The sequence below is a fragment of the Urocampus carinirostris genome, chromosome 4 (assembly GCF_059441175.1).
Source record: "Urocampus carinirostris isolate Australia breed hairy pipefish chromosome 4, RoL_Ucar_1.0, whole genome shotgun sequence".
Taxonomy (NCBI): Eukaryota; Metazoa; Chordata; class Actinopteri; order Syngnathiformes; family Syngnathidae; genus Urocampus; species Urocampus carinirostris.
The window spans coordinates 33,427,190-33,440,592 of record NC_142352.1 but is presented as its reverse complement, the minus strand read 5'-3'; the positions used below and the strand labels follow the sequence as shown (position 1 = coordinate 33,440,592).

The 13,403-nt window shown below is 38.2% G+C and overlaps 1 protein-coding gene across 3 annotated transcripts in view; it reads right to left on the bottom strand.

Annotated features, from left to right (window-relative positions):
* Nucleotides 1-13,403, bottom strand: part of homer2 (homer scaffold protein 2) — a 65,860-nt gene that overhangs the window by 38,939 nt on the left and 13,518 nt on the right. For all 3 annotated transcript variants that reach the window (XM_088334269.1, XM_088334268.1, XM_088334267.1), the window contains exon 2: nucleotides 4,713-4,869. Coding sequence is in view for 2 of the 3 variants with exons in the window: in XM_088334268.1 (XP_088190394.1) it covers nucleotides 4,713-4,869 (157 nt within the window). In the remaining variant the exon portion in view is untranslated. The remainder of the gene's footprint in view (nucleotides 1-4,712; nucleotides 4,870-13,403) is intronic.

Sequence of the window (13,403 nt, the reverse complement as noted above, 5' to 3'; positions counted from 1 at the left end):
TTGGGGAAATACGGAAGAAAACTAAGGAAGTAGACTAGAGAAATGCAGACAGAAATAAATATACCTATCTGTTAATTTTTGTATCCAAATGAAGTGTTTTATTAAAAGTGCCTGCAAGATAAAAATAAGCTAGTGTGGTAAAGGAATCGACAGTTATCTGCAGTCAGTACTGCGTGATGACATAACCTGATGAGTGTTGCCTCGCCTGCTTCAAGCAGTGGGAGTCGCTTAACCAAACAACGCTTTGCAAAAACACTGAATCACTAGAATTCATGTCTCTAGAGGGATTTGAACTTAAAATTGTTGTAACCATTTCATCGTCACATTATACAGTTGCTTTTGCTGTGCAAAAACTGCCTGTGTGGTATAGATACTCTCTTTCAAAACCTTCAGCTGCTTGGTTAGTCATTCAAACTGTAAGCCTGGCAGACTTTGTACCCAAATAGCAGGGAAAATTGAAACAACTACGTGTTTTTTTGCTCTCTACAATCACTCACAAGTAATCAAAATGCTAAAAATGACCACATGACAATATATGTCTTTTCACAAGAGAAGCTTCTTATTACCATGGAAACATCATTTACACTTTCCCCGAGCTGAGAAATGGTGTCGTGATGAGGTCGATATAAATATTTACGTTTCATCTACAGTTTAAATAGCGTTTATGATTACCTGAAAAACTATATGTAGGGCAAGCCTTTTTAAGGGATACCTGCAGAGTTGCAGACAATTCTTTCTCCTTTCTTTTGAATCCACCAATTTAAACACAGATTTGTAAAATAGACATCAACAGAAATTGTTTTCTGAATCTAAAAACTGAAATTCTGACCTCAACTGTTTTCCACAATATTATTTAGTTAAGCCTTAAATTGTTTAATTTTTAACACGCACGTTGTGTCAATAAAAAATTGCCTGCACAATTATTAACACTAATAGCAATAGGCATTAGTCTGGGCCTATTAAATCCTGAGTGACCAGGGCCCAACCAATTAATTTGATTTTCAGACCTCAACATGAAGCAAACCAGAAACTGCGTATGCCACTTCTCGTATTTATGTAAGGATTTTTATTTTGTGTGCACTCCCAAGTTAGCATAGGCCTACATGTGCATGTTTAAGGAAGAAACTCAATATTGTTTTAGCAAAAGCCACATCAGAATTATATCAGTGAGCTTAGAAAGCCAAAAACATGAACTAAATCGAATCCATTTCTTACATTGTAAAAAATAACAAAATAAATTGCGCGATTAAGGCAAACGTTGTCTCGATCAATTAGTGCATCAGTCAATCTTGATTAAATTAGCATTAACATTTACGCAAGAGTGCAACAAAAATCATTACATAAAAATGCTTAGAATCTTTCAAACAAGTAGTGTCGGCTGATTGAATATCTTAGTTTAGCAGCAAGTGACTAATTATCAGATGTATTTTTCCTATTGTCACGAAAACTGACATCATAGTAGGCTGTTGTCAGTCCGATAACAGTCAGCCTGATTATCATTGTGTACCCCTCCTTAGTTAGTAACTAGTGTCGGCAGGTGTAATTAGTTTTTTTATGTAGTAAAGGCAATACTTGGACTCCTCTCCATCACTTAGTCATTGTGCGCAAGTGATGGTAGAGCTTAAGATCAGTCACACGGCACAGCAAGTGTAAGATACAGGCTTTTTTGATTATACAGACGCTCCCCTAGTTACGACCATATGACTCACGCAAAACGGTAGATATGATTATTTTTTTCTGGATATCGAAAAATATCCGGACATAGATGCAAGTTAGATTTTGTATCGTGTGCACCCTTTTCAGAGTAGAAGACATTACTGTAGTGCTCTTTTCCGCCACTTGGCGCTGTGAGAGGTAAGCCAGGATCCACCCAGAAGAAGAAATCTGGCTTCTACTTCGTAGTTAGTGTGTAAACACACTGCACTTTATCTCTAGCGCACTAAGAACTTAAATATTTTTATTGTTTAATAACTCGTATATCCATTCGATATGGTTGGTGTAAAGTGAAAAGAAGAGGCGAGACATTTTATTTGAAATGAAAGTGGAATAAGGAAGCTTGATGCTGTTGAGAAAATTATTGGATCACTTTTTTTTCATCCACTTTTTACCACGGAGGAAGAAGTCGCCCAACTCTTCCTAAGGTAAAGTAAACTTAATTTGACAAAGATAAACATTTTTAAAGTTAAGTCACATTTTTTTGTGTAGCCCTTAATCACAAGGAGTCTCAAAGGGCTTCACAGACCATAGAATGTAAACGCCTAATGTGTAGCTTTGTTTTTAGTACTATGCTTTATCATTCAGGCTGCTTTGTAACGTTACAGAGCATATTATTTTATCAAACGTTTATTTTTTTTGTTTCAAAACAATACAGGTTACTTATACAAGCTTTAAACATACTTATATAAACCTTAAACATATAAAACATAGCACTGAAGCAACTTACGAAAAAAATTCAACTTACAAACGATCGTCATTCGTAAGTAGGGCAGCGTCTATACCGGCTCCTAAAATTTAGTCAGTACAGTACATTACCTTAAGTTTTGTTTTGAAAAAGTTTTTGTTGACTCCTGCATATACGTTAATACCATTTCAATTAATATGAACTGCTGCCCCAGTTGGTTGAGAATGACAGCTGCGGACACAGCACGCAAACAAGGGTTTTAAGCGGCACAATGTGTTACATTTCTTAGTCTTTTCCCCACTGATTCTCCTAAGATCACATTCTTACTCGTTAAGGGCGGTGGGAATCTCATCATTCCATTAATGTGAGTCACTAATTAGATGACAAGGCATTTGGCTACTGAAGGCAGTCATGGTGACTCGCGTTGTTTATCCGCACTTCATTGAATTACATTACTTTGACATTAAGAGCACTAGGCAACAATCGCGACGCTTTTTTATGGATTACACTGTCTGATTTCCTTGGTCCGGAACAGTTCTAAGCCAGCTACCAGGTAAGGTCCCCCGCCGAAGACGCACTGCCGGGCGGGGTTGTGATTGCCGCCGTGTTGATGCAAGGCCCCGACAGGCAACGCAGCTGGGGAGATCTGCGGGAAGGGTCTGGCGCGTATCATAAGTTGCCAGCAACACCCTGCGACCATTCGCTTCGGAAAAAAAGCCGTAGTGTATTGTAGAAAAAAGTAGCAGCCTGTTGTACAGAATTTACGATATTGAAACATGAAGTAACTTACTATCGAAAGACGGCAGGATGTTTGTCATGTAGCTTTGAAAACTAATTTGTTTATTGGCACCCCCTCCAAAGATGCTGCATGTGAATTATTAGTCAGTTTTTTATGCCTTAAGTTTAGGATTTAAGCAACTTTAGCCAATCGCTTGCATGTGTTTAATTGTTTACGTTGATGGTGAAATCCATTGAATTGCGGTGACTCAAGGCAATTTACACTGAGACAAAAGGAATCTCTTGAGGTTTTGGACTGTTGCTTATCAAAATAAAAGACAAAAACATCAGCAAAACAATTATTTTTGCAGGGTATGAAACTTATGTATATGTATATTAAGAAAAAAATCTGAAGTCCGGCCCTGGGGCCAAACCCGAACATAATAATCTACATTTAGGGCCCAAACCAAAACATAATTCAGGCCAAGTCTTGCATAAGATGTTACATCTGATAGGCATCCGGTCACCTTTTAACCATCACTCACGAAAGTTACGCCAATAGCTCGCATGATTTTATTTCAAAAGTAGAGATGGGTGATTGCTGATACCAGGAGCAAATACAAACCATTGTAAGGTATTGGTACTCACAATGGCAGCCGAAACCTCAAGTTAAACAAATGATTAATTGCCATTAAATATTAAGTAAAAAATGATTTATTTTAGAAATAGACCTAAATTTCAACAAATGTTCACACAAGTTTTTAAAAGCACTTGGTAAGGACTTTTTATTTTCCAATTTCTCCAATACCATTAAAACAAGAAATCCAATGTGAATTAATCTGTAGCCCTATTGTTGGAGGTCACAGAGTGCTGCCTGTACGAACAAGAACCAAAAAATTGATAAATCCTGAGCTAAATATTAAACCAGCAGCTCTCATTCACTAAATGGGGAATGGAAAATTAAACAGAGTTGCATTGCCTCATTTCGTTAGTGTTTGCTGCCATCTCTGTTTGGGCCATGTTATATCAAATATTATTTATTTCCCCACTCACAGCACTCAACATCAAACTGTATGGAATTTTCTTAAGTTTAACTCATGTGCGAAGTAAAGCGTGTCAGCATGATTTTTAAGCAGACTTGTTTTATTTTTCTTCATTTAATGGTGGTCTATGGAGTCAGACTGCAGACAAAATGGCAACAGTTTTAAGTATTTAAAGGCACTTCACCCAAAATCCAAACACTTATAAAACATTGAAAAGATTAAAATTCAAGCATTTTTAAAGATTTCAAGCACCCTTACGAACCCTGTAAAATATCAATCCTCTTTTGCAGAAGAAAGTACCAGGGGTATCTGTATGAGGTATCAATATTGATTTTTTTTGGGGGTGTAGACATTTTGCTCACGAATCAGAAATTATCTGTTCATAGTCTGTTCAACTACCAGCAGAGGTTTATCCATAAATGAAGTTTCAGTTTATGTCAAAAGATATACGCAAAAGATTTATACACAAGATAAATATTTGTTTTGAAAAACTCTTCGATGCAACATTTAGCACCACATCTGTTTATTGCCGTCACAGAGCAAACGCCTACCTTCGTTCCATCCACACTGATGATGCGGTAGCTGTTGCGTGTGCTGTCGTAGAAGTAGGAGACAGTGACGGCCTGTTTGCTGGCAGGGACCCAGTTCTTCTTGGTGGTTGGGTCGATTTGGAAGACGTGCGCTCGGGTGGTGTAGATTGGCTGCTCCCTGAGGGGTGGGCACACAGGAGAGGGACCATTGTAAGCAACATGATAGGAATTGACTACTTAACATTCATAAAATACACAGCGCAAAATCGAAATTCCTGCTTGATGTTAAACGACGTAAACTAGGTTCCAGAGGGACTTCAACAGCCAGTGACAAAGCGACACTGGCAAAAAATGTCATGCTGCTTTCTGCTAGGCGCTACTGGTCCAAAACAAGTACCGGTACAAGCAGGCTCAGGGACGGTTTCTTCCCCACCCTAAACAAGCGTGCAAAACTGAAAAATGTATATTATATAATGTGATAAATACATAAATCTTGTAACTTATTACTTAGATTTTTTTGTTGCTGCTAAATGTTATTGCATTCCTTTTCATCATGCACTACGTTTACAATGCACTATAGTTTAATTGCACTATTTTAGCTGAGGCAACCCACGGGTCGGGAGCCAAATGGGGCTCTTTAGCACAGCCGAGTGGTTCCCTGGTTATTTTCCAAAACTGTTGACAAATTGAAAATGATTGGGGAGGAGAAATATTTTTCTTTAATTTGGTTTAAGGGGAAAAACATGACAACAAAAACATTTCACGTTTTCCAATTTCGTAAAAATGTGTGGAATAAATATTACTTCGCCTTTCTTCCCTCCCATGTTGCCTGTGATGGAGCTGAGCAGAGCACTAGCACCGCCCCTTTTACAGGGGCAGCTTCATAATCTAACTCAACCTCTCGCTACTGCCCCACTTTTGACACAGAAGTCAATTAAACAGGTAAAAACGAAATCCTGTGACAGGCACTTTTTAGAAACAAAATACATTGGTACCTCTACTTTCGATGTCTCTATATATGAAGGTTTCAGGTTAAGAAGTATCTGAATGGAAAATTTTACCTCTAGTTACAATATCAAAAACACAGTACGTGCTGCTTTTAGCCCCTACCAGTTTCCCGAACTGGCTATTGCTTCAGGCCATGGAGATGCAATGCTCCAGGAAACTTCTAGGCATCAAACGAAACAGTGCGCAACCCCATTAGAGGGCACATTGGACCCTACGAACAACTGTTGTCAACGTGTGCAGACGAAAACTTCAGTGTTATGGTCACGTCACAAGATCATCAGGACTGACCAAGATAATTATCCAGAGCCCAGTCCAAGGGGCAGAAGGAGAGGAAGACCGAAATAGAACTGGGTCAACAACATTAGGGAATGGACTGGTGCCAACTTTGCCATGACACAAGAACAGGCCAGGGACCGTCAACAGAGGAGAAGGCTGTCCAGAGTTGCCTCCTCAGTGGTTCCCCGACAACCCGTGCGGTTAAGGGATCCGTGAACCGTGAATCTAAATTTAACATGTATTAGTTTCATGATCTGATGATTAAAAGAAAAAAAAAACATACTTCACATTTGCGGGGCTAGATTAGTGAATTTACATAGAAAATGCATCTCTACTATCGAAGTTTTCAGGTTACAAAGCTACTCCCAGCGATTTGTTGACCGTTCCTAGAGTGAGGGCCAAAACCTATAGTGAAGCATCATTCAACCACTTTGGTCCTCACCTAAGTAAATACGTCATTCAAATATGAGGATAAAAACAAAGGCCATTAAAAAACGAAATAAATAATGTATCAAAATAATGTGATGATTAAAAAATAAAATTACTATAGCTGGAAAACTCATGCAATCATGACTACATATTCTGTGACACGTTTTAATAATTTAATAAATTGTTATCAATCTTTATACCGTACCAAATGCATGTATTTTAATTTGGTCATGCTGCACTACCACAACTAAGGGAGCGACTAAGATCTGCGCTGTGCTTGCGCAACCAACTAAAAATGTAGTCGCACCACTGTTAGTGAAGAGTCGTGCCAAACATTACAGCCAAACAAAAGCGGTAAATCATGCTTTCCAATTTAAAAGATTTGGTTGTGTTATATTCTCAGCTCTGCCTACTTCTTGTGTGTTTGCCTTTGATCTGATACCTCGAAATGGATCAGTTTCAAATCAATCAATGGAAAAGTGTGCCAAGCTTCACCCGGTAGAGTTTCCACTATGTTTGACAGAAGCATTCAATCAAGGGGACAACCTTCACTGCGTAACTGCCAACTGAGATAATTGTCAGACAGGGAGCTACAGAAATCCATGAGCTAATGAATCTTTTAGTTTGACCAGGATTAGAGTTCTCACAGAAAAATCAAAGCCTAACAAATGCACAGTCCCCTAATGACTGATCTCGTTCCTCGTGTGTTACATCAAAACACGCACTACAGACAGTGATTGCCGCGTTGGCTAAAGGCTAATGCACACATACGCTGACCTTTGCGGTGGCAGTGTCAGGAGCCAGCTCACACCGCCAGGGTTGGGAGGGAAAAAGGTCAATGCTTAACACATGAGTGCACTCACAACTGTAGCGGGATGTAAATTAAAAGCTTGATTGATACGTTGAATGAAGGGAAAAATACCGATTTCAAAAGAATCAATAAATATCCATCCATCCGTGAGCAATGTGTCTAGCATCATGATGCTGTTTTGGTGAAATGGAGTCAACTGTACTCTGACACCAATAGTAAAATACAATTTCAGATTTTAAAACAAAACATTTTAATTTCCAAATTCAAGCACTTTAACAGGTCTGACTTTTTTAAGGAAAATCTGTTGTATGTTATGTATTTGCAGAGCCACAAATATAGGTGTGATTTACATACAAGATTTTTAATCTTGCTTGTGCATTTATACAGGCATTAGATCTTTGGATATTGGGTAAATCATGAATATATTTGTTTTTGAGACTCTCCCCATATAGATGTTGGGTAAAAAACACTAATATGTAGCTTGTATATTCAGTTGCAGGTATCAGTTCTTCTAATTACAATTCAACACTGGAAAACAGCAACTCAATTTTTTGCATTGCCCATAATTGATACGTAATCCTTGCATTAATACACTTTCCATAGTGCCCTGTTTGGGTGAAGCATGCACCTGTCCTCTTGGGCATGACCAGTAGGAAGCCATGATGCTTCTTCGAACAATGCCGTACAAGCGAAGAAATTGCAATAGCAAAGCGAATCTATCAGAGAGCAGTGTCAGCATCATTATTAAGCAGACTTGTTGAGAAACATGGTAACAATTTCAAGCATTTACAAGCACCACAACCAAAATTCAAGCACTTTAAGGATTTCAACGTTTGTAAAAACCCTGGTCCGAACAACCTAAAATAAAGCAAAAAATGAGGGAAAAATTATGATTTAAAAAAAAAAAAAAGTTTAACAAACAACCTCAGATATAAGATATTTTGGTGATTGATACCAAGTTGATATTGGACTGCTCTGTCTTACAATTACTGCTCCAGCTGAGCTTTATTGAACTGGGTTATTGGTATTAAATCTTTTGATCCTCAGATATCCTATATTTTCGTTAAATGCAACAACATATAAAATAACCGGAATGTTTTCACCCGACAATTAGCAAACAACTGGGTTTCATGTTTTTGATAACCAACATTTTCCAATAAATCAGCATAGTTGAGTAACCCTGGTTTGAGCTGAACGGCATGAATGCAAGCCGCTGTGTCAAAGTCTATATCCTGTAATGCTGGCAGCAATGGTAATGCAGCTATCAACCGCATCTGCAAGAATAAACATCAAATACCAGAAACATTTTCTAACTATACCACTTTAGCGAGCATAAAACAGCTTGGCATGGCACCGGTCAAAGCCCATTAGGGCAGAAAATCACATTGCAACTGACTGGGGTTGGGTGGACTTGGGAAAGATTGTTTTTTCATACAATTTCCTTGTACAGGGATATGATTAGTTTCAAACTAACATATTCTGTGAATATATGCTGTGGATCATAGCAAAGTGACAAGGTATACTTTGCGTAGAGGTGATTAAGTCTATGGTCGTGAACCTTCTAGACCCAAAGAGCCACAAAAGTAAAAACATTTTTTGTTTTTTCAAAAGAAAGACACAACATATATGAAGACAAAATTTAATAAAAACACAAAATCTGCTCTTCAGCGCATTATATTTTACTGTGCAATGTTTGTTTTGATAAAATGAAATCCTAATAATGGCAGAGCTAGTGTCCCACATCAATATAAATACATTATTTAAAATTGCTCTCCTCCTGCAGTTACTCAAGTGTTGAGGCTAGTTTTGACCAATATATGTGTCGTAAAAGGGTTTCAAAGCAATGTGTGGGCAGTCATTTTGTAAAAATGTTGAAAATGCTGGATATCATTGTATTTACCTTCGGCGAAGATTGTACTGAGCAAGATAGCCAAATAAGTGCTTGTGCTATGTGCAAAGATCGGCTCACCCAATCGAATTGCTCCGAGTGGTTTGCTGGGGTTTTCAGGTATTCACAGTTTGTTCTGTGGGTTTTTATCATATGGTGTCTTCAACAGTGAACATAAATATTTTAATGAGCTTCCATTTAAAAGATTGCTTACTGACTTGTTGCCAGCACGGGGTATATTGGTGTGAAAGCCAGACTGTAAAATGTAGTTAGGTCTGTGCCCTATACATTTACTGGACTGAACAAAGAGTAATCTCAGTGTTACTTTGACTTCGCATACAGCCATGTATGGCTCGTGAGCCTTAGCTTCCCGACTCCTGATATAAGTCATTAGAGCGCATTTTCAGCAGCAAATTCAAATATAGATTAATGAATGTTATTACCTCTGCATACATCCATATATTGCATAAACTTGAGTTTCAACCCATCCTAGCTTTTGTTAGGATGCTGAGGATAGCTTAACATTTTGTTCCGCTTTCAACAGAAGCAGTCAGTACAGAGCAGGGACACAGTAGGTGTCCACAGCTGTCACTGCATGCATCAGCACACCAGCTAACACAGCATTTCTGCACTGCAAGAAAAAACACCAAGAAAGAGTTTGTCACATTTGTCCATATCAAATGAAAAATTAGGAAAAGGACAGCGGTACTGTATATATGCAATCCATTTACAAACAAAGACTATGTTTGAGACCCAATGACAGAATTTCATCATTCAGTTGACGGTCACGTGTTTGCCATCTCAAAATGGTGTTTTAAATAATTTACACGTGGGCGTTCTCAAGGGAACATATTAGCGTTAGAGCGACATTCTTTCAGCTCAAAGTCATGGAGTGCACTTATGTCTGCAAGGTGTCTGTAGGTCAATCAAAAGGTAACCAGTGTTTTGTTTCCAGCGTTTAAAAGAGTTTCTAAGACAAACATGACACACACATTGTAGAAGGGAAACAGGTGATGAAATAAAAGGCCCTGGTAAAATCAGTTATTTTTCTTTTATTAAAAAGGTTCAGCTGCCAATTCTTTTAACAGTTCCTTGGTAGATCAACAATGTGCACTAGTCTTACTGTATTGTTTCTTATTAGCAACACAACATTATAAAAAAAAATAAGATAACAACACCTGTGTCACAATGATACATACAAAATGTTTCAGTCAAGTGATATTAGCAACAGCAACAAGGTGACGAATAAAACGGGGACGTTTTCAGAGAAGAGAAGTTCGTTCATTCGGTTTTGATTATTCCGCGTTTCAGGTGTGTATCATTTTGTAACAAGAACGCGTCGAACATGATCAGGACTTGTTAGAACCAGATATTTCCATCAAAACTATTTTGTTTAGTTTTCTTCAAAGTTTAAGCATTTTGGACCACCTTTACAATATGTGAGTGTTTTGTCCACCATTTTATATTTTCATTAGGTTTTGTTTTGACCCATGGACCCCCTTTCCAGTATTAAAGTAATTTTTTGCCATTTTGACAGCACACTTTTTAATCCTACAGCAAATGTCTTATATTTTACTTGTGTCCGCAATATTCTGAAATAAAAATTTCAGAGAAACTGCTTATTTCAGCTTTTATTTAAACCATTTCACAACCCTGATATAAAAAAAAAACATGCAGAGGAAGAAAAAGTGTTTCTTCTTCACTACGTAAACAAAATTATTTTAGTGAGAGGTTTATTTAACTTTAATTATCAAAATGTGATTTTATAGCATCAGCTTATCAAACAACATAGGGCTGAATTTATCTGTCCACCGAGTGGACCTTCAAAAAAATTGTCAGTCGTGGGTCACAGAACCCATCATAATCTGCGATCTGGAAGGGAAAGGACACGAGAAGTCTCCACTGAGGCACTGCGGGGCAGCAGATGGCCTCCCAGGCCTCAACCATCTGGCTAAGAGACTTCCAATCCGCCTTCAGCCTGTCTTCTTTCATTTATCCATGTTTCTTTAACACCAAGTAGTGCAACAACTTTTCTTCTACACCTCCTCAATCAGACAGGGAAGGCACAGTCAGATTAGGTTTATAGTCTGCTTTCCTGGCGGGTCGGCAACAGACCCAATACCGTATCACATGTGGACCTAATCAATGAGCGTTAAGCCTTTAGATGTCAGTCTCAGGCCAATGAGAAGATTATCTTTCATCCCAGCGTTAGCGCTACCAGCAAGACTTACTTTAAATAGCAATATGCAGCCTGCATTGCAAAGTGCCCGCGTTTAAGAAGGAATCATGATAAGGCAACGTACAAATCCCCTCTGCTCTCAAAGAAACTTAAAAGAGATAAGCACTTTGTTTGACTGAGCTTGACAGTGAATTGTGGAAAAAAAAACACATGGGAACATTAATCCTAATGTGTCAGGAGGGCAGCAAAAGTTCTGTGATTTACTGTTGATCTAGAACTAGATTTGGTATCAAACAGGCAAGGGACAAAATTTCAGGTGAATCTGAAATTTTACATGAACTGAGGGTAAAAGCACTGTAACCTTCCTAATTTGTTCCCAGTATAAGACAAATTTTCGCAGCAGTATTTGACAGTTCAAGTTTGCTGACAGTTTGCATTATTTGCAAGAATATCCAACATTTCCCTTTGGATCGAAATGGAGCAGTAGTGCAGAATATGCGCCAGGCAAGATATTTTTCCGTCCTTGACAGTTCAGGGCCATTTTGAGGAGCTTTGTGCAGTTGAGTGTCATAATTTTGCACTTATAGCCTTAAAATACCATAAAGTCGGTATAGGAGAAGCTTTATCACTCTCCAAAATATCTGCTTTTGTTGATGCTCAGCTTCAATACAGCACTCAGGAGTGACTACCATCTTTTCTAGAAGTTACGTGTTTTTATCAGTCATGGTAGAAGTCGGTCTTCAGATGGGTTGTTGGTAGGAAACAGATCCTCTTTAGAAGAACTTGCAGAGGCTTGTGTCAATTGCGCTGTGTTGGTAGGCTTAACACCTCTAAAAATATGAGAAAAACATCCCGCTAAGCCATTATTCATTGAGCCAAATTAAGGATATGTAAACAGATTTGTAAATATTCACACTGGGATCAGTTGAGGGCAATCAGGCAGGTATTCTGGGTAAGTGTTATTTTTTTATTTTCCAAAATTTAGAATTGAAATGATTCCAAGACTGATGCAGAAGTTGAAACATTGGGGCACTCGGATCAAAAAATGCTCACATATGGACAGTTTTCAGATTATCAGAAGGAACCTAAGCGCTAACTTGCAAAAAAATACTTTTTTTAAAAATGGCTCGTTTTCTGTCAATTTTGTAGGTATGTATGATGGAATTAACCTATTTTATACGGCATATCAATGAAAAGCGTATTTTCTGGTGAAGGATGAGGGTCCAACATTTCAATTGATAGTATAGGCTAAGGCTGCAACTAACGATTATTTTAATAAATCAATAATCTGACGATTAATCGATGAATCGGAAAAAAACAAACACATGATAAAATTCTTCTTTTCAGCTTTCTAATGAGATAAGAAACTAGAGTATTATTATGGCAAAATGTATCAAGAGACAATAATCACTCAAATTTTGCCAGAAAAGTAATACTTGTTGCTTAAACTTATTACCACTATTATGTGCAAGTTGAGCTTTTTTTATAAAGCACAATTAAACACTTCTTAAGATGATTTAATTGAAAAAAACGTTACATTTCCCCACGCAAATAAACGCGTAAAATCAATATAATTGCTTACCCAACTACTGAGCTCCCTTCATCGTAGGTGACTCCATGTTTTGGTTTTGATTGCTGCCTCGCCATCTTAGTGCTTCCGTGCCATATTACTTTTGCAAAGCTTGCAAGTGATGCACTTTGGTTTTGTGCAGTGTGCTCCCTCACTTTTTGGGGCCTCGGACGATCGGTTTGCTCCGTGTCAGTCATGTTTCAGGAGTTGAATTTAACTTAGCCTTTGCAAATAGCCCCTTAGTTAGCACTCCACCTTGGGCTGCGTGTGACATTACTGACTGCAACGCACTGAGTGCAGCATAAATTACGTGACACAACAAATCAATGAGCTAGTTGTTGCGAACGCTTATAATCATCGCTTTCATTGGATTTTATCAGTTATTGCAGCTCTGATATAGGCCTAACAAAAACATTACTGGAGGCCTTGGAAAATCAGTCACAATTCTTGAAATCAGCTGGCCCAGGTAGATCAGATTTCTACAACACGGGTGGGAAACAATGGTCTGCAGGCCCCAAGCGGTTCATCACTTTTTTATCGGGCCGTCTAAA